At 51.6% G+C, this 21,080-nt stretch overlaps 1 protein-coding gene and 1 long non-coding RNA gene across 4 annotated transcripts; one reads left to right on the top strand and one right to left on the bottom strand.

Annotated features, from left to right (window-relative positions):
- On the top strand, positions 1–20,940 carry SARM1 (sterile alpha and TIR motif containing 1). Of its 2 annotated transcripts, XM_086360123.1 has the most exons (9): positions 1–892; positions 7,420–8,038; positions 10,123–10,335; positions 10,641–10,732; positions 10,817–11,052; positions 12,948–13,050; positions 13,125–13,314; positions 18,548–18,669; positions 18,759–20,940. In XM_086360123.1, the coding sequence occupies exons 1-9, from the start codon at positions 423–425 to the stop codon at positions 18,898–18,900; spliced, it is 2,187 nt and encodes a 728-aa protein (XP_086216249.1). In that variant the 5' UTR covers positions 1–422; the 3' UTR covers positions 18,901–20,940. The 2 variants fall into 2 exon arrangements, with proteins under 2 accessions (XP_086216249.1, XP_086216250.1); XM_086360124.1 differs by lacking the exons at positions 1–892; positions 7,420–8,038 and adding an exon at positions 9,789–9,903.
- Positions 15,258–18,627, bottom strand: LOC147352463 (uncharacterized). Of its 2 annotated transcripts, XR_015148181.1 has the most exons (3): positions 18,491–18,627; positions 17,871–18,107; positions 15,258–15,882 (listed from the first exon to the last, which is right to left on the bottom strand). It is a non-coding gene; the product is annotated as an uncharacterized LOC147352463 (long non-coding RNA). The 2 variants fall into 2 exon arrangements; XR_015148180.1 differs by lacking the exon at positions 18,491–18,627 and having other exon boundaries at positions 17,871–18,477.
- Positions 20,941–21,080: the final 140 nt, after the last annotated feature.

Below are 21,080 nucleotides of genomic sequence, written 5' to 3'. Positions count from 1 at the left end.
AGGAGCCCCGGAAGACTCAGAGGAGGGGCGTCGGCTCGCGGTCCGCCGCTTCTCAGGGGTGGGGCTGCTGCAGAGCATCTCAGCGAACCTAGCAGGAACTGGAGCCACTCTTTGTTCTAGTTGCTGCCTCCTAAACCCTCCCTCGCCTGGGTCCAGTTTCCTAGCCTTTCCCGCTCTCTCCTCCCGCCTGTCCCCGACAGTGGGCCCTGCGCCCCCACCCCAACCTCTTCGTCCAAGATCCTGCGCTCACCCTTTCCCCAAACTTCTGTTCGGTGGCCTTGCCTGGTCCCCTTCCCTCCACCCTCCCTCCTGTATCGTCTTCCCCCGCGGTCCGCTCTCGCATCCTCCTTTTCCCAAGCTCTGGGTCGCTCCGCCCGGTCCCGCCCCTCCAGACAGGGGATGTCCCCCGCAGCCCCGCGCCCATGGTCCTGACGCTGCTGCTCTCCGCCTACAAGCTCTGCCGTTTCTTCGCCATGTCGGGCCCACGGCCGGACGCTGAGCGGCTAGCGGTACCGGGGCCGGACGGGGGTGGCGGCGCGAGCCAATGGTGGGTGGCGGGCAGCCGCAGGCCCCGCGAGTTATCGCCGGGGGCAAGCACCGAGGTGCAGGGCGCCCTGGAGCGCGCACTGCCCGAGCTGCAGCAGGCGCTGTCGGCGCTGAAGCAGGCAGTCAGCGTGCGGGCCTTGGGAGCCGGCCTAACTGAAGTTTTCCAGCTTGTCGAGGAGGCCTGGCTGCTACCGGCCATGGGCCGCGAGGTAGCCCAAGGCCTGTGCGACGCTATCCGCCTGGACGGTGGCCTGGACCTGCTGCTACGCCTGCTCCAGGCGCCGGAGCTGGAGACGCGCGTGCAGGCTGCCCGCCTGCTGGAGCAGATCCTGGTGGCCGAGAACCGGTGAGGGGGTCGGGCTGGGGCGGAGGGCGCCACGGGATGTGGGGTCACCTGGGTCTCCAGTGCTTCGCACTGGGCCTTTCCTGCCTCACCTCACAAATCCTTGCATTATATCGCTGTTGAGAACCAGCGTGTCCATTTTACAGATGAGGAAACTGAGTCTTGGAAGAGTTTAATGACTTGTACAGCAGTCACAGAGTGAACTAATGGTGCAGTCAGCATTCACTCCCAGAGCTGGTGGGGTGAGGAATGAGACAGGGAGGGGAGGAATGGAGTAGTAGGTCGTGAATCTGTCCCTGGTTCTGAGAATGGAGGTGGGATCCTCTGAACCCACAGCCCTTCTCCCCTTGGACTGGATATCCCTCTGTGTTACCTTCACTCTGCCATACCATCTCCCTCCCACTAAGAGAGGAGGACACATTGCTCAGAAAACAGGAGGAGGGAATACCTTTCCTCTCTTCCCAGGCTGAAATGAGTGCTAACCTAAGGTTACTTGCTGCCTTCATGCCACCCCTAATCCACTTCCTGCTTTCTCTTTTCATTTTGCTTCATGTCACAGGGACAGACATAATTTCATGCTCTGCCTGCTAATGGGGAACAGGAGGTTTTCAGTTGGGATGATGGGTGGGGGAAGAGGGGACTGAATGTGGAGCTAGGCAGCTACATCTTCCCCACACCAACCAAGATATAGCAGGTGGGATCCAACTGAAGCCTGGTGGCCCCTCTTTCCTGTCTCTCAGAATCTCTCCTGGAATATGAGGATCCCAACCCATTTTCTCTCCCCTCTCATGCTGGAGCAGACTAGACTTTCACATTCCAGTTTCACACTGAATTCTCAGACCCCTCAGGTTTAGAAGGGTTTTGGAAGGGTCGCTGTCCGTTTATGAAGCTCTCACAAGTGTGATGGACATGGATAACGGGCATTTTCAAAAAGTAAAGATAGCCTTGTGGTTGGTGGAAATGATACAACTGTCAAAAATGCATGAATAAAGCAGTTTAAGTTGGGAGACCAAGTTAGGGTTGTTCAGTAAGTCATTAATCTTCCTGATGGAGATGGGCTGTGAACGTGAAGGGCTAGCAGATGGAGCAGGCTCTCACTGGATGTGATGGGCCAGGGCCCAAGGGTGTGTCCTGTATGTGTGATGGGGCAGCTCTAACCTGAACTCTTAGAGAAAGGGTGCAACAGCCAACACCCTAGGAAAAGGAGGGCTTCAAGATGCCAATAGCACTATTTTTCAAAGTTGAAAACAATCCTCACCTGGTTCGGAATTACTGAAAGAGGAGTCACGCTAACCATGTCTCTGGTTCCAAGAAATAACATGCTGGTTGGCATCACTTCAGGACCAAGGACAGAACCCAGCGAGCCAGGTTCTGATCAAAAGATCAAAATCCTCACAGGGAAAGGCAGAATTTCCCCCATTCCTACTTGGAGAGGAGGCTGGAAGGGCAAGACAGGAAGGAGTGTGGTGACACGCTGAGAATTTGTGTTTATGAAATCTTTTCCTTCCTCCACCAACCAGCTTCCTCTTAAAGGAGGGTCTTCCATCGGTGTATCCACTCCTTTTGCCATTCTCTTTCCTGCAGCTCTCTTCTCCCCGGGGTGCTGCCACACCTACTGCCTGGGGGCTTAGGTCACAGCTTCATTGACCCTGAAATACCAGGAGAAGCCTGTCAGGGTAGGGCCCTCTGAGCCTGGTCCCACCACACTCTCACTGCAACCTGGGGACTTCCCCAGTGGTCCAGCGGTTAAAAATCCACCTGGCAATTCAGGGCATGCAGGTTTGATCCCTGGTCTGAGAACTAAGATCCCACATGCCTCAGAGCTACTGGATCCCCTGTCCCGCATGCCGCAACTAAGACCTGACACAGCCAAATAAATAAATAAATATTTAAAAATAAATCAATAAAATCACAGCCTGCCCCCTTCAGAAGATCATAATGAGGCAAATGACTTTTCCAAGAATACATAGTGAATGAGTGGAGGGGATGGGTTTTAAAAAAGAAAGAAAGGGGGAAAAAAACTAGCGCACTTAAATTCAAATGCAAAGTACAAAAAAGGTACACACTTAAACATTCTGTCTATCCAGGCCCCTTCCCTGGAGGCAAACTGGAGAAACGAGTTTCTTGTGTGTCTTTCCTGAGACAGCCTGTACATATACCAGCACTTGCATATGTGTGTATATTATCAATATATATACACACTGTCTTGTCTATGTGTATACGTGTGTAGTTTACCCCTCCTTTCGATTTGTGATTTGAACCCAGACTTCTAAGGCTTCTAAGGCTACAGAAGAGTTGGGAATTGAGTGACTAATTCTCACAATAAGCGCAGAGTTCAACTCTATAAAGATGCCAAGTGCATAGAGAAAGATGAGGGCTGAGGTTCAAGAAATGAAAACTTAGGAGTTCTCTAGCGGCCTAGTGGTTAGGATCCCGGGCTTTCATTGCCATGACCCGAGTGCAGTCCCTGGTTGGGGAGCTGAGAGCTTGCAAGCTGCATGACAAAAAAAAGAAAACAGCATTATTACAAATTCAATAAAGACTTTAAAAATGGTCCTCATCAAAAAGTAAAATAAAGTCCTTATAGAATTCCTAAAAAAAAAAAAAAAAGAATAAAGTTCTCTCTCTGAATTGCTGCTTTTCAACATGCCCTTCCCTTCACTGAGCCTCAGGAATGAGGGTGTTGTTGGATTAGAGATTTCTTAAGCAATTCCTGGCTCTGATAAACTTGGAGTGTATATAGTCAGATTGTTCTGGAAGCACAAATTGCAGATGAAGGATCTTGAGCCCTGAAGACAAACAGATGTGAATTCAAATCCCAGCTGTGCCTCCCACCAGCTGTGTAACCCTGGGCATGCCATGTAACCTCTCTGAGCTTTGGCTTTCTCATTGCTTAAAGGAACAACTATAGTGCTGACTGCCCGAGTGGATGATTGGAAGCCATCTGTTCCTTTGGGCTGCAGAGCTCAGTGATCAGATCAGCAAAGCTCTCCTGGCCTCAGGCCATGTTCTGGGCTCAGCTGGGCCCTGCAGTGGACTCAGAGTCTCAAGCACTGTGGTCACTGTGGTGCTCCCTGGGCAAGGAATTGATGGCTGGCTAGGCCTGTAAGTCTTTGAGGGGCATCACTGGTGGAAGTCAGGAAGACAAGACACTCACCTCTGCTTGGAGTGTCTCAACTCTGCTGCCTGCTCTCCTGGCCTCCAAGCTCTCTCCCTTTGACTGTCTTCCCCACAACAGCCAGAATGAGTTTCCTAAAATCCATGTGTTACCAGGTCATTCCCCTTCCTGAAGCCTTTCAGTGGCTCCCCATTTGCTGTCAAAATGAAGTTCAGGGGCTTCCCTGGTGGTCTGGTGGTTAAGAATCTGCCTTGCAATGCAGGGGACACTGGTTCGATCCCTGGTCTGGGAAGATCCCACATGCCTCGGGGCAGCTAAGTCCCAGCACCACAACTACTGAAGCCGGGGTGCCTGGAGCTCCACAACAAGAGAAGCCACAGCAGCAAGAAGTCCATAGACCACAAGTGGAAAGAAGATCCCGCTTGTCACACTAGAGAAAAAGCCTGTGTGCAGCAAGAAGAGACCAACACTATCTAAAATACAAATAAGTAAATACATGAACAGAAAGTCTTTTAGAAAAATGAAGTCCAAATGTTTTGAGCTGGCTCAAAAGACCCCCAGAACTCTTTCCTCACTCTTCCCTTCAAACTTCCAACTCAACCACTTGAAGTAACTTCTGCTTTTTGCCCCTTTCATGGGTGTAAAGTGACAGCTGTTTTAATGTTTATTTCTCTGGTTACTAGTGAATTAGATCTCTTTATTTGCTTGTTAATGTTCTGAATTTCCTCTTGTTATTGCTCAGTGGTATCCTTCACCCCTTTTCTGGTGGATTTACTGCCTTTTGCATGTTGATTTGAATATTTATTTTTATATCCTTTCTACATTTGAATCCCTTATTGATTTTATATCTTTCCTTGTTGGTTTTAGACACTGTAAATATCTCTGACCTTCTTTCTCTTCCTGGAATATGCCATGCTCATCAGGCTTTGGGGCTTTTGTTCTCTCTGTTCTGTTCTCTCTGCTTTTAATGTTTTTCTTCCAGATACTTGCAAGCAGGGGTCTCTGGACATTTAACTCTCAGATGTCACCTCCTCAGACATATCCCTCTGCCCAGGCACTCTCCATTATGTCACCCGGTTTTGCTATCATTTTGATCAGATAACTGTTACTCTGTTCACACACTGTTTACTTTACCATTTGTCTCCATATTAGCTGTGTATAAACTCCAGTCTCTCTTTGTCACTGTTTAACTTCAGCCCCTAGTGCAGTGCCTGGCGCATGTAAGTCCTCAATAAATGATCTGTTAAATGAATAAATAAATACACTCCAGTCACAGAGCACAGAGTGAAGAGAAATTGAAAGGCAAGTCTAAGAATAGGGTCCTTCAAGTGACACTTCAAATGATAAAAAGTTAACGTTTATGGAGTCTTTTCCAAGAGTCAGATACTGTGCCAAGCACTTTACATGGATTATTACATGGGTTTTCATAATAATCCTAGGGGTAGGAATTGTTTCTATCTTGTTTATGAGATGAGGAAAAGAATAAAGGAAGGTACACAAGGTCCCACAACTAGTATATGATAGAGAAGTTACCAGGACCCAGGGGATCTGCTCTAGAGCTAGAATTTTTTAAACTTTTATTTAGTTTTTTTTGGCTCAGCTGGGTCTTAGTTGCAGCATGCAGGATCTTCAGTTTTCCTTGCAGCATGTGGAATCTTTAGTCTTGGCATGTTAACTCAGGTGCAGCAAGTGGGATCCAGTTCCCTGACCAGGGATTGAACCCCAGCCCCCCGCATTGGGAGTGCGGAGTCTTAGCCACTGGACCACCACAGAAGTCCCTAGAGCTAGAATTCTTAAACCATCCCACATACTGCTACTCCAGGAAAGTGTGTCCTGGAGGCAATGGATGTGACCAGGATGCATGCAAACATGCAATGCTTACTGATGCATGTAAGCATTCAGTCATGTCTGACTCTTTGTGACCCTATGGACTGTAGCTGGCCAGGCTCCTCTATCCATGGGATTCTCCAGGCAAGAATACTGGAGTGGGTTACCATGCCCTCCTCTAGGGGATCAAACCAACCCAGGGGTTGAACCTGAGTCTTTTTCGTCTCCTGCATTGGCAGGCAGGTTCTTTACCACTAGCGCCACCTGGAAAGCCGGTGGCCAAGATGGAGTACCCTTACAATCAGAGAAGTCTGGTTCTCCATGGTGGCTCAGTAGGTAAAGAATCTGCCTGCTGAGGTACCATTTCACGCCAGTCAGAATGGCTGCGATCCAAAAGTCTACAAATAATAAATGCTGGAGAGGGTGTGGAGAAAAGGGAACCCTCTTACACTGTTGGTGGGAATGCAAACTAGTACAGCCACTATGGAGAACAGTGTGGAGATTCCTTAAAAAACTGGAAATAGAACTGCCTTATGATCCAGCAATCCCACTGCTGGGCATACACACTGAGGAAACCAGAAGGGAAAGAGACACGTGTACCCCAATGTTCATCGCAGCACTGTTTATAATAGCCAGGACATTGAAGCAACCTAGATGTCCATCAGCAGATGAATGGATAAGAAAGCTGTGGTACATATACACAATGGAGTATTACTCAGCCATTAAAAAGAATACATTTGAATCAGTTCTAATGAGGTGGATGAAACTGGAGCCCATTATACAGAGTGAAATAAGCCAGAAGGAAAAACACCAATATAGTATACTAACGCATATATATGGAATTTAGAAAGATGGTAACAATAACCCGGTGTACGAGACAGCAAAAGAGACACTAATGTATAGAACAGTCTTATGGACTCTGTGGGAGAGGGAGAGGGTGGGAAGATTTGGGAGAATGGCATTGAAACATGTAAAATAGCATGTATGAAACGAGATGCCAGTCCAGGTTCGATGCATGATACTGGATGCTTGGGGCTAGTGCACTGGGACGACCCAGAGGGATGGTATGGGGAGGGAGGAGGGAGGAGGGTTCAGGATGGGGAACACATGTATACCTGTGGTGGATTCATTTTGATATTTGGCAAAACTAATACAATTATGTAAAGTTTAAAAATAAAATAAAAAAAAAAGAAAACGAAAAAAAAAATGATAATGCAAAAGAAAAAAAAAAAAAGAATCTGCCTGCAATGCTGGATACCTAGGTTGGGACGATCCTCTGGAGGAGGGCATGGCAAGCCACTCCAGTATCCTTGCCTGGAGAATCCCCATGGAATGGACAAAGGAGCCTGGTGGGCTGCAGTCCCTGGGGTCGTAAAGAGTCAGACACGACTGAGCAACTAAGCACACAGCACCAGAGCAGGAAGTGAGGGAGGTGAGAGAGGCAGGGAGGACCAGACTCACGTCCTATTTGACACTACAGTGAGGCCCAGAGGGGATAACTGACGAGGCCGTGACCCCTGTGAGGTTAAGACAAGCACCCCAGGCCGCGGCAACTCCACGTCTCCCTCCTGTTTTCTCTCGGCAGGGACCGCGTGGCGCGCATCGGGCTGGGGGTGATCCTGAACCTGGCAAAGGAGCGTGAGCCGGTGGAGCTGGCGCGCAGCGTGGCCGGCATCCTGGAGCACATGTTCAAGCACTCGGAGGAGACATGCCAGAAGCTGGTGACAGCCGGCGGCCTGGACGCGGTACTGTACTGGTGCCGCCGCACGGACCAGGCGCTGCTCCGCCACTGCGCGCTGGCGCTAGCCAACTGCGCGCTGCACGGGGGCCAGGCGGCGCAGCGGCGCATGGTGGAGAAGCGTGCCGCCGAGTGGCTTTTCCCGCTCGCCTTCTCCAAGGAGGACGAGCTGCTGCGCCTGCACGCCTGCCTGGCCGTGGCCGTGCTGGCCACCAACAAGGAGGTGGAGCGCGAGGTGGAGCGCTCCGGCACGCTGGACCTCGTGGAGCCGCTCGTGGCCTCGCTGGATCCCGGGCGCTTCGCCCGCTGCATGGTGGACGCCAGTGACACCAGCCAGGGCCGCGCCCCTGACGACCTGCAGCGTCTGGTGCCACTGCTCGACTCTTCGCGCTTGGAGGCGCAGTGCATCGGGGCTTTCTATCTCTGTGCGGAGGCAGCCATCAAGAGTCTGCAGGGCAAGACCAAGGTGGGTGCAGGTGAAGGGTGGAGTAGGGATGGGGGATTAGACAGAATCTGGGAAGGCTTCCTGGAAGAAATGACATTAAACTGGGACTTGCAGTATACATAAGGATTAGGTGAAATAAGGAGAAAGATTAGAGACTAGTCATTGTGGCCTTGAAGGCAAGACCAAGGTTTTACACGGAGGACACCAGCATTTGACAAAGACCTTCCTGACAGCTGCAAGGAGTTGGTGTTGCCATGGGTGAGGCTGGAGGCCAGGGGGTCAGATAGGCCATGGCAGGAGGCAGTTGGGATGGTGCAGGTCTGGGGCATAATAGCAGAGGCAGAGAGAGCAGACAGATTCCAGAAGTACTGCTGCTGCTGCTAAGTCACTTCAGTCGTGTCCAACCCTGTGCGACCCCATAGATGGCAGCCCACCAGGCTCCCCCATCCGTGGGATTCTCCAGGCGAGAACACTGGAGTGGGTTGCCATCTCCTTCTCCAATGCATGAAAGTGAAAAGTGAAAGTGAAGTCGTTCAGTGTCCAACTCTTAGTGACCCCATGGACTGCAGCCCACCAGGCTCCTCCATCCATGGGATTTTCCAGGCAAGAGTACTGGAGTAGGTTGCCATTGCCTTCTCCATCCAGAGGTACTGAAGAGATAGAATTAAGACTTGCTGGGTGGCTGGGTGAAGAAGAGGAAGGATCTGAGGTTGGCTCCTGGCTTTGGACACAGCCTACCCAGTGGGTGATGGCACCTGGTACTGAAATAAGGTGAACTCAGTGAGACAGGTTGGGGGTAGGCAGAAAGTGAATTCATTGGGACACCTGGAGTTTGAAGTGCCTCAGAAATGACCAGCTGGGGCACTCCAGAGGGCCATTTTGTCATTTGGCTCTGGAGTTTAGGAAGGAGATGAAGTATAGAGACACAGTTTTGGGGCAGGACATCTGTGTGTCAGCCAGATAACTCCACCTGAATGCCAAGGGGTTCCCAGTCTCAGGGCCTGATCCATAGCCTTTGCCCTCTACTTTAACTTGCTGTGTGACCTTGGGTACCTGGCTTCCCCTCTCTGGGCCTTTTTAAAGTTTGGCTAAAACTCATGGCAAGCAGCACTTCCCTGACCAAGGATTGAACCTGCATCTCAGCAAGGCCAAGTGAGAAGCGTCTAATAAAGACACAGTGAGTGCCCTGCAGTGTGCCAATTATGGGACCCCAGGGAAGATTAAGACATGACCTCAGCTTCCAGTCCAGTGGAAGTTGCACTATCAGTCAACAACAATGGCATTCAGAGTGTGGCACAAGGTCTCATTGGAGGTATGGGCCCAGCTGTGAGGGAATCAAAGCAGGCTGCATGGCGGAGGTGCCAATCAATTTGGATCCAATAGATCAGTAGGATTCCCACAAGCAGGCTGGAAAAACGAAGGGTCTGGAAATAGCACAACTGAGGCCCAGAGGAGGGAGAGCCTGTACGCGTGGGTGGTTTGGTGAAAGGGGATGGGAGGAGGAGGGATTGGTGGGCGAGGGCTGCCTGGTGCCCAAGCTGGCAGCCATACTGAGATCTAGGCTTTCTCCCAGGGCAGCAGCAGTTGTAGAGGGGAGACATGAGAGGGACCTGGTGAATAGCTGAGGGAGCTTCAGAAGGGGGAGTTCACAGTACTCAGTGATTTATTGGATGAAGGCAAGGCAAAGGGAGACTGTGTGGTTTCAGTGGGGAGAAGAGATGAGGGGATCAGCTGATGAGAACAGCTGACTCATTGGAAAAGTCCCTGATGCTGGGAAAGATTGAGGGCAGACGGTGAAGAGGGCGTCAGAGGACATGATGGCTGGATGGCGGCATCGATGCAATGGACAGAACTTGGGCAAACCGGGAGATGGCCAGGGACGCCTGGTGTGCTGCTGTCCATGGGGTCGCAGAGTCAGACGTGATTGGGCTACTGAACAACAGGAGGGGAAATCCACAACACTCAGTGATTTATTGGGTGAAGGCAGGGCAAGGGGAGACAGTGTGGTTACAGCGGGGAGAAGAGGGGAGGGGAGGGACCAGGCATGTTCCGGGCGGCTGGTGATTTGGTGCATCCAAGACCTCCTCTCCCCACACTTTCCCCAGGTATTCAGCGACATAGGTGCCATCCAGAGCCTGAAACGCCTCGTCTCCTACTCCACTAATGGCACCACATCGGCGCTGGCCAAGCGCGCACTGCGCCTGCTGGGCGAGGAGGTGCCGCGGCGCATCCTGCCCAGCGTGCCCAGCTGGAAGGAAGCCGAGGTCCAGACGTGGCTGCAGCAGATCGGCTTCTCCCAGTACTGCGAGAATTTCCGGGTAGAGCCGCACGGGGTCGCCGGCTGGCAGTCGGAGCAAGCGCATCCCCGAGGGCCGCGTGGCCTCTAGGGGCGCCCTGCACACAGGCGACAGCGCCCCATCCCGGCACCGCTCGCCTGAGGCACCCGGGGTGGCCTTCTCCGGGTGGGGAGCCTGTACTCAGCCATTTTCCGAGTCTTACGGTTCTCATCTGGGTCCCATCCACCTCCCAGCGCCATCTCCAGCTCCCTCCCCATGATCTTATGCTGGGTGGGGTCCACAGGCTGAGGAGAGGGGTCTCTCCTCACATCTGACCCCTCCTCCAGGAGCAGCAAGTAGATGGAGACCTGCTTCTGCGGCTCACCGACGAGGAACTCCAGACCGACCTGGGCATGAAGTCGGGCATCATCCGCAAGAGGTACAGAGCCCCTAGCCCGCTAGTTTTTACACCCCCTTCGCTCCCCAGTCAAGACCTCAGCATCCTTTCCTCCCCTGGGTTCAGGTTCCTCCGGGAGCTCACGGAGCTCAAGACCTTCGCCAACTACGCAACGTGCGACCGCAGCAACTTGGCTGACTGGCTGGGCAGCCTGGATCCGCGCTTCCGCCAGTACACCTACGGCCTGGTCAGCTGCGGCCTGGACCGCTCGCTGCTGCACCGCGTGTCCGAGCAGCAGCTCCTGGAGGACTGTGGCATCTGCCTGGGCGTGCACCGCGCCCGCATCCTCACTGCCGCCAGAGGTGAGCCCGCCCACCTGGGCCCCCACCCCTGCCCCAGCTTCGGCCCCAGCGCCAGCCCTGGAGTGATGAAGGGAGACGCACTGTGGGGACTTGGAGCCTCACTGTGGATTGATTGACTGAGCATGTAGGCTGTGCCACATGGGCTCTGAGGATGCAAAGATGAGTATGTTGCACTTTGGCTTCCTTGGTGGCTCACGGGGTAAAGAATATACCTGCAACATAGGAGACCTGGGTTTGATCCCTGAGTTGGGAATATTCCCTGGAAAAGGGACTGGCTACCCACTCCAGTATTCTTGCCTGGAGAATTCCATGGACAGAGGAGCCTGGTGGGCTACAGTCCACGAGGTTGCAAAAAATGGACTCAGCTGAGTGACTAACATGGGGATGTGGGTGGGAAGGCAAGGGGCTTATCCTATTAGCCGACAGCTTACAAAGTGTGGGTGCTTTAGGGAAGTCAGGGTGAAGTCTAGGGTTCTAGTAGCCCTCTTGATTTATTAATTTATTTAATTTACTAATTTACTATATAGCTAATGTTTATCATCAATTGCCATAGACCAGGTCCTGATTAAGTTTTTTAAATTTTATTTTTGGCTGTGTTGGGTCTTCCCTGCTGCCCGCGGATTTTCTCTAGTTCAGTTGCGGTGAGCTGGCTATTCTTCCTTGCGAGGCTCAGGTTTCTCATCATGGTGACTCCTCCTGTTGCCAAGCACAGGCTCTCGCGTGCACAGGTTCAGTAGTTGCGGCACACAGGCTCTGTAGTTGTGTCTCAAGGTGCAAAGGCTTAGTTGCTCCGAGGAGTGGGGAATCTTCCCAGAACAGGGATGGAATCTGTGTTCCCTGCATTGGCAGGCAAATTCTTCACTGTGCCACCAAGGAAGCCCTCGATTAAGTTTTAAATAGATATTATTCCCTCTCTACATCCATTTTGTGCAATGGGTGTTAATTTTTTAAGTCAGCTTTTAAAGCTTTTAAAGAATAAAAGAGGTATACTTTAAAAGTGACCAGTTTGAACAGTTTCGAATGCCTACCCCTGTGTAACTACTATCTGAATTAAAGATAAAGAACATTTCTATCATAGGTGTTAATTTTACAGATGATGAAACTAAGATTTAAATACATTTTCTAAGGTTATCAGAGTCATTAAATGACAACTGGGGTTTCAGTCTGCGTTGCTACCTCATAAACAGACAACATTGTGAGTGTTGTCTGACTAGTATAAGAAGATGGATTATTTTCATTCATCCATTCATTCACTAAGTATGCATTAAGCTCGCACAGGGGACATGGATTGGGCTTTGGCTCCATTCTTTTGCTTGAACCAAAGCAGATTAATTTCTATCATTTTTACATTGCAGCTCCCAGTACATCCCTGAGATTTAATTTTTTAAAAACAAGAGGGTGCTTCAGCAAAAATAGCTTACAAACACTTTCTGTAGGGAGTAGGAACTCATGCACAGTTTTTAAGTGGGGGCAGTGACGCACTTGAAGTTGGATTATTTATTTACTTATTCATTTTTGACTGGACTGGGTCTTCACTGCTGCGTGGGCTTTCTCTAGTTGCCGTGAGCGGGGCTATTCTTCATTGCAGTGCACAGGCTTCTCATTAAGGTGGGTTCTCTTGTTGCAGAGCACAGGCTCAGGAGTTGTGGCTCTCAAGGCTCAGTTGCCCTGCAGCATCTGGGATCTTCCCGGACTAGGGATTGAACCCGTGTCCCCTGCATTGGCCAACAGCTTCTTAACCATTGGACCACCAGGGAAGCCCTCTCTGACCATTTTGGGAGCAAGCCACTCTGCCTGGGCTGGGCTGAGAGGGCAGGGTGTGCAGGGGCTAATGTACCTCGTGGTGAACGATGGGGAAGGCCCACCGTCACCAAGCCGTCTCTTGTCTGCTTCAGAAATGCTGCATTCCCCACTGCCCTGCACCGGTGGCAAGCCCAGCGGGGACGCTCCAGACGTCTTCATCAGCTACCGGCGGAACACGGGCTCCCAGCTGGCCAGGTGAGGGGGTGGGCTGGCAGGCAGCCTGGGGCCTCGGGATGAGGTCCCGGCAGTGACACCGGGCCTCCTGGCAGCCTCCTGAAGGTGCACCTGCAGCTGCATGGCTTCAGTGTCTTCATCGATGTGGAGAAGCTAGAAGCTGGCAAGTTCGAGGACAAACTCATCCAGAGCATCATGAGTGCCCGCAACTTTGTGCTGGTTTTGTCGGCTGGGGCTCTAGACAAGTGCATGCAAGACCATGACTGCAAGGACTGGGTGCACAAGGTAAGCGCTGGCCTGGGTGACCCCAGAACTGGCCTGGGTGACCCCAGAGCTGGCCTGTGGCCCAGGGCTCCGCTTCCCCTTTCAGTCTTTCAGTTTGTTTTATATTTTATTTTTATGTGTTTCTGCTATCTTTGGTGTTTTTTTTTAATTGGAGGATAATTGCTTTACAACATTGTGTTGGTTTCTGCTGTCCAACATGAATTGGTCTTACTTATATATATATATGTCACCTGCCTCTTGAGGTTCCCACCCATCCCACCCCTCTAGGTCATCACAGAGCACCAGGCTGGGCTCTCTGTGTTATATAGCAGCTTCCCACTAGTGATCTATTCTCTTTCTTGTCTGCATGTGCCAGCAACTTCCATGGCCCAGCTGGAAGTCAGGAGCCACCACTGTGACCGTACCAGGACTGTAGCAACTTACTTAGCTCTCCAAGCCCGTTTTCTCATCTACAAAATGAGGATAATTTACCTGTCCTGTTCACCTCATAGAACTGTTGTGAGGGTCAGAGAGGGATCAACGTGCTTTGAAAAATAACCTCTGTGAGGGAACGGAGGCAGAAAAGCATAGTGATAGGCACAGTGGAAAAGTTAAGAATGCAAAGCTGTGAGTTTAAATCCTGGCTCTGGCTTTGGGCAAGTTACTTAATTCCTGAGTTTCATGTTTATTACTGGAAAGTGGGATAATTATAGTACCTACCTCCCTAGGGTAGTGTTACAAGGATTAAAAGAGCTAAAATTTGTGAAGTGCCTAGCAGAATGCCTGGCACATAATTGCTGTATGATGGCAGCAATTATTATTGTTAATACAATTATTGTGAGTACTACTACTGTGTAATTTCCCCATCGTATCCTGAGTGCATAACACACAGTAAAACTTATTGAGTACTTGTAGAATGGATGGATGATGGATGGATGGGTATCACATCTGTAGATTATTAATCATTACTCATTAGTCAGCAGAAACTGGGACCAGGGCTAAGGGAAGCAGGAGCCTGGTAGGCTGCAGTCCATGGGGTCACTAAGAGTTGGACACGACTGAGCGACTTCACTTTCACTTTTCACTTTCATGCATTGGAGAAGGAAATGGCAGCCCACTCCAGTGTTCTTGCCTGGAGAATCCCAGGGACAGAGGAGCCTGGTGGGCTGCCATCTATGGGGTTGCACAGAGTCGGACACGACTGAAGCGACTTAGCAGCAGCAGCAGCAGCAGTCATATGGATAGAGGCCTTGTCCTAAAGCAGCAAAGGAGACAAGAATATGCCCAGAATGACTAGATCATATATAAATTGGTGTCAGTGTAAAGTCAGGTAGGTGAAATTCTTACTTGCTATAAGAACATGAAGAACAGAAAAAGCATCAAGGGCTGGAAAAATCAGAGGAGACTTCATGGAAGAAGAACTTGAGTCTAAAGAATTTATGTCAGTGGAAGAGAAGGCATCACAGGCAGGGAAACAGCATGAGCAAAGAACAAAGGTAGGGATGAGAAAAGTGCTGAAACCTACATTATTACTGGTCTTGCCTTCTCATTTTACAGTGAAGAAACTGAGGCTCAGAGAAGTAGAACAATTTTTCTAATGGCCACACTGCTGGGGCAGAAATCAGAATTGGGCTTTGAACTCTTGTCTCTCTGACTCCAAAGCCCATGCACTTTCTTCGGATTCAGCTTTATCCTATGACTCAGATCTGAGGGGTGGATTCAGCTGACACCAGAGTGACTGTCTGCATCTCTTCCCAACTCCAGGGTGTAGGAGGGGCTGAACACTGGGTTTGGTTTGGGGAGGGGATTCTGGGTCAGAGAGACACCCTGGAGAATCATGGCTTAGAGTAGGTGGCAGGCAGCCTTCTGAGAGAAAAAGAGGAGCATTGTGAGCTCCAGGACAGCACAAACCTTGCCTTGTTCATGATGCATGCCTGATGCCTAAAACCATGCATGGGACAAAGTAGGCTCTGGCAGACTTTATAGAATAATTGAGTCAATGATCAGACAGATGATTCTGATGAAGCTGAGATGAGCAGGAGAATGGACTTCCTCCATGAAGTCTCTGTTTAATGGATGAAGCAAATGTCTGAAGGTTCCCCAATAAATTGCTGCAGGGCCAGAATTCACCCAGGTGATCAGCAGAGAGGCAGACAGCTTGGCTGAAATGGCCCTGGACTTGGAATCAGAATGCTTGAGTCTGGGCCCCCCGGGCTCACATGTGTGTGACTTGGGAGCAAATCCCTTCGCTGGGCTTCCTTCTTCTCAGTTGTAAAATGGAGAGGTTCCCCAGAAGCCAGTTGGGGTCGAAGTTACAGAGATTCCTTCCCCAGGAAGGCTCTGTTTCACAAGGGTGCTTGATATGCCTCACTGTTCCAGCTGACTGCAAGGAGTGGGGAGCAGGCAGGTGGTGGGAGCCTTCGCCTTGGACCAGTCCCAAAGGCTCCATCATCCCTCCTTGGTTGGTTTTAGTGCTTAATTGCTTCTGGTTTTGAAACTACTTTCCGCGAAGCCACATTTATAGCGGGTAATCAATATGGAAAACCACAAGTGAACTGCACTCAAAAAGTCCAATCTCTGGGGTTTCCCCTTGAAAGGAAAAAACACTCAATAAGCACTTATCCGAGCACCCATTAATAGCAACATCCTCAGAACAACCTGGTGAGGTAAGTTTTATTATCCCCACTTTACAGAGGAGGAAATGATAACACTTGTTATTTATTAAGCACACACTGCATGCTGATTGCTAGTCTAACACTTGCCGTGGGATAGCAGTTATTCCTCCCAACAACCCTACAAGTTAGAAACTATCATTACCCCTATTTTAGAAATTAGAAAACAGGCTTTGAGAGCCTGTTGTTTTTGCCTCACATAACAGAGCCTGTGTCAGAGAACCCAGAGGTGAACACAGATCTGATGATTCAAGAGTGCAACCCCCAAATGCTGTACTATTTTATTCATTCATACAGCCCCTCAGCTGTTAAATATTTAGCAAAGGCAGGCTGTGGGCAGGGCTTTGTGAAAGATCGGAAGATACAAGGGGAGTGAAACCCGTACATTGTCCCCACCTTTATGTCTGGTGGAAAAGACAGATATTAAGTAAATTTCTCACTTGTGAATTTAAATTTCCAACTGTAGCAAGTGCTGCAGAGCCTATGAAAGCCTGTAAGAGGAGCATCTGATCTGGTCAGGGAAAGTGAGGGAAGACTTCTCTAAGAAAGCTGATTGCGCTCAGATCAGAAACATGAGTTGGTATTACCTAGGTGAGAGGGAAGGGAAGAATGTTCTAGACAGAGGAAGAAGCATGTACGAGAAGGCCCTGAGCAGGGAGGGAGGATGGAAAATCTAAGAGGCTGCGAGATCTGTGTGGCTGAGGGGACAGTGCAGAGTGGAGTTTGAGGAGTGAGTTGCGGACAATCACACAGAGCCTTGAACCCTATTCTAAGAGCCATGTGAAGTCGTGAATTCGAAGTAGGGGGTGACATGATAAGATTTGCATTTTGCGAAGAGCTGCCAGGTGAAGGGGCAACCTGGAGGATGAATGAGAGGAGGCTAGAATGGATGAGAAGAGACCTGGTGGGGCTTAATGGTAATACGGGGTTGGAGCAGGGCAGTGGTGGGGTGGAGGTGGAGAAAAAGGAGGAGGTTTGAGAAATGAGTAAGGACTACAACTGGCAGGGCTCCAGACGAATCAGTCTGGATGCAGGGGGTGGGATGTGCTTCTTGATACTAAAATTTGTTTGGGATTTTTTTTCCCATACCAACAACTAGTTCTCCACTCCACCACACAGCTGGCTGTCCCACAGTTCAGTTCCGACGCTCACTACCTGCCTAGAATGAGCGTCAAATGCCGTGGTTTAGCGGCAGCCCCCAGCCATGCTGGCACCAGAAATCGGTTTCATGAAAGACAATTTTTCCAAAGGCCAGGGAGGGGGATGCGTACTTAATTGTTGCATCAGGTCCACCTGAGATCATCAGGCATTAGATCCCGGAGGTTACACACCTCTAGTCTAAGGGATTAGCCTCACAAGTCTGCCCTCACTTCAGACCCAGTCCCAGGTCCCAGGCCATCTGCACTGCTTGTCTGTCTTGGCTACAAATTCAGAGGGTTCCCATGACCACCCCTCAGGTTCAATAATTTGCTAGAATGACGTGCGTGCATGCACACTAAGTCGCTTCAGTGGTGTCCGCCTCTTTGCAACCCCATGGACCGTAGCCTGCCACGCTCCTCTGTCCGTGGGATTCTCCAGGCAAGAATACTGGAATGGGTTGCCATGCCCTCCTCCAGGGATCTTTCGGACCCAGGGATCAGCCTCTCATCTCTTATGTCTCCTGCATTTGCAGGCGGGTTCTCTACCACTAGTGTGACCTGGGATGATGTGCAGAATTCAGGAGAGAACTATTACTGGCTTATTATTAATATAAAAGATACAATTCAGGAACATTTAAATACAAGTGATGCACAGGGCAAGGTAAGCAGTGGGTGGGGGAGTTGGGAGCGTGGGCAGGGGAAGCATGGAGCTTCCATGCCCTCTCTAGGCCACCCTCTCTGCACCTAGATGTGTTCACCAACCTACCTGGTCAGTCCTTAAGGGTTTTATGGAGGTTTCATTATGTAGGCACGATTGAGTCACTAGTGACGTCTCAATCCAGCCCCTCTTCTCTCGTCCTGGAGCTGTGGGGGGCAGAGGGGCTGAGGCTGAAAGTTCCAACCTTCTAATCACAGCTTCCTCTTCCTGGCCACGAGCCCCCATCCTGAAGCTATCTAGGCACAGATCCCCATCCCCAGGTCATCTGAGAGGGCTTTAGGAGCTCTGTGCCAAGAATATATATATATATTTGGTGTTGTTTAGTCATTGTGTCCAACTCTTTTGCAACCCCATGGACTATAACCCACCAGGCTCCTGTGTCCGTAGGATTTCCCAAGTAAGAATATTGGAGTGGGTTGCCATTTCCTTCTCGAGGGGATCTTCCCAACCCGGGGATCAAGCCCGTTCTCCTGCATTGGCAGGGAGATTCTTTACCACTGAGCCATCTAGGAAGCATCTATAAATATGTATTCACACACACACATAGATATATATATATGTGTGTGTGTATTTATTATACCATAGTGGGTTAAGAAGTCAAGGTGGACTTCAGGACCAGCATTCAACCCTGGGCTCAGCCTTGGGCTACTATCCCTCCCAGTGCCTACCTGGCCCCAGGGCCCCCAGATAGGTCCCCAGTGTCATCTCTTCTCTTCTTTCTCTAGGAGATCGTGACTGCTTTGAGCTGTGGCAAGAACATCGTGCCTGTCATTGACGGCTTCAAGTGGCCAGAGCCCCAGGCCCTGCCGGAGGATATGCAGGCTGTGCTCACCTTCAACGGCATCAAGTGAGGAGGGGGCGGGGCGGGTTACACAGGCCCCCGGCCCGCAGTGCCCTCTGCCCAGCCCTCTGACCCAGCCGCCTGTGTACCCACAGGTGGTCCCACGAGTACCAGGAGGCCACCATTGAGAAGATCATCCGCTTCCTGCAGGGCCGCTCCTCCCGGGACTCGTCTGCTGGCTCCGACACCAGTTTGGAGAGCGCTGCACCCCCTGGGCCCCATCTAACCAGCCCCTAGCTCCCATTTCCATCATGACTCCCATTTCCCTCATCCTCCCCACCCCAGTGGAACAGCCCCTCAAACTGGCCTCCCTGGGCTGAGGCAGCCTAGGCTCTTCTCAGGAAATAGCTAACTCCCCTGCCCTCATGGTCCACCTCAAACCCAACATCCTCAGTATCTGCAAAGAGAAGGGAAGCCAGGCATTGGGGGTGCTAAGACCTCCCCCAGGCCCTTGCCCTCGGTTCCTGTCTTGAGTGTGGAAGGGTCACTGCTCAGCTCTGAGGAGGTTCTGGAGGAGGAGGGTTTTCTGTGTGTTAAGCTTTCCTGCCCTGCCAACAGCCAGCTTGAGTAGAGTGAAGGCAGGCAAACTCCAGCAGGGGTTGGTGCCATGGCCACCCCTCTCCGTCAAGCAAGGGCTTGGGCCTGGGAGCCAGCCAGGGACGAGAGGCCAGCTATGGTCTCCATTGAGGGTGCACCTGGCCCCTGCGCTCACCACTTCCTACCGCCCTGTGGCCTTGCCTCATAGCCACTCAGTGCCCGTAGCTAGCCTGGCCTGACCCCAGGTCCCCTCCCAGCCTTCCTGATGTGCAGCCTCCTTTGCCACACCTGGGGTCAGGGTGATGGCGAGCCGGCCCTCACTCAGGCTGGTCAGCAGCTGCAGCCTGTGCTCACGGGTGCAAAGGCAGCTCCTGCTTAGGCCTGAGCAGGGGAGGCTGTGTCTCAGAGTGCAGCTAGCCAACCTGTTATGCCTTGGTGCTGTGTGCCAGGCCTCTGCCCAGCCTGGCTCAGCCCCCCATCCACCCACCAAAGGCTGCTCACCACCCACTGACTCAGGGAGGTGGAGCGAGGCAGCCCCATGGGGCAGCAGAAGTAGCCTGGGCAGAACCTGTAGCTCCCCAAGGTGTGAACCCATTGCCCTCTGGGAGGGGAGGGGCAAAGCCGGTGAGGAGAAGCAAGATCCTGAAGAGGGGGATGGGATGCACCTGAATCACAGGAGGATTTTGTTAAAATTCCATTCAGGACACCTGGGGTGGGGCCCGAGTTCCTGCATTCCTCATGAACTCCTGGGTAGGCTAAAGCTGGTGACCAAGGAATGACATTCAGTACCTTAGGCAGCCAGGCTCTAAGGCCTCACAGATGTCGGTCATTTCCCTGACACTTCACCCCCTGGCCTATAATCACCAGAGCAACCTTACCTGGTATCATCTCCGTCTGACAGAGAAGGACCTGAATGACGTGACCAGTGTCCCAAGTCACTAGAGATAGCCCCAGGACGCAGACTGGGCCTCCTGGCACCCCGTCCCTGGCCAGGGGCACTGCTCCCTTGAGAATTATCCAGGAGGCTGCACCCCAGGCAGGGCTGTTGCTCTACAGAACGGCCAGCTTCCCTCTTGCCCCCCAGGACTCTAGCCATGGGGGACAGGCTTTCACAACAAACGGCTGACCCAGAGGCTATAAAGAAATAACTCAGCAGAAGTGTTCCTCGGTCCTTCTCTCCGCCAGGGGTAGAGAGCATCTCCTGCCAATAAATGCAGGCTCCAGCTAATGGGCTCGGCAGGCACCAGCCCAGCCCCTCCCCTCCCAGGGGCAGTGGGTTCACAGCTGGCTTAGGTCCCAGAGCTGCCTCCCACGGATGCAAGCCAGGCCCCCTTGGAGCTCCCCAGCCACATCTATACAAAGTCAAAGGTCTTGCTTCAGGCTTGGAACTCCTTCCTTCCGCTCCCTTCCCTGCCAGATACACTAGCCAGTCCTCTGGGTGCCCTTGACCCTTTCTCCTTCATGTTTCATGAACGCCCACCAGTGTCAGGCCCTGGACAGGACAGCGGATGTTGCCCCCAAGAGCAGAGGCAGTAACAATATAATGTGACAAGTCTCCTCCAGAGAAGGCCTTGTCTTCTTGTTCCCCATCAGTCCCACTCCCTCCAGAGGCCCCTCACCGGCAGTACTTGGAGAAGTTGCCCAGCACACCCTCCACTGCCTGCCTCCTCTCTCTGGGGAATCAGAGCCCAGCCTCCAGGCCCTGCTGGAGCAGCTGAAATAAAAACCCTCACCAGTGCATTCAGGGGCCTGCCTCCCTCGCCATAACCAACCACTGCCCCGATTGCAGCCAGGGCAGGCACCTTGGCCCTCACTGTCCACCTAGGCCTGGCCTCACAGAGCCTCTTCTGAGACAGAGGGCCGAGAAACAGCCTTCCCCC

Source organism: Bos grunniens, chromosome 19 (assembly GCF_055505025.1).
Source record: "Bos grunniens cultivar Pamir isolate PY7600 chromosome 19, Bosgru_T2T1.0, whole genome shotgun sequence".
Classification (NCBI taxonomy): Eukaryota; Metazoa; Chordata; class Mammalia; order Artiodactyla; family Bovidae; genus Bos; species Bos grunniens.
Note: the sequence above shows the minus strand (reverse complement) of the source record. Positions and strands in the feature narration are given on the sequence as shown.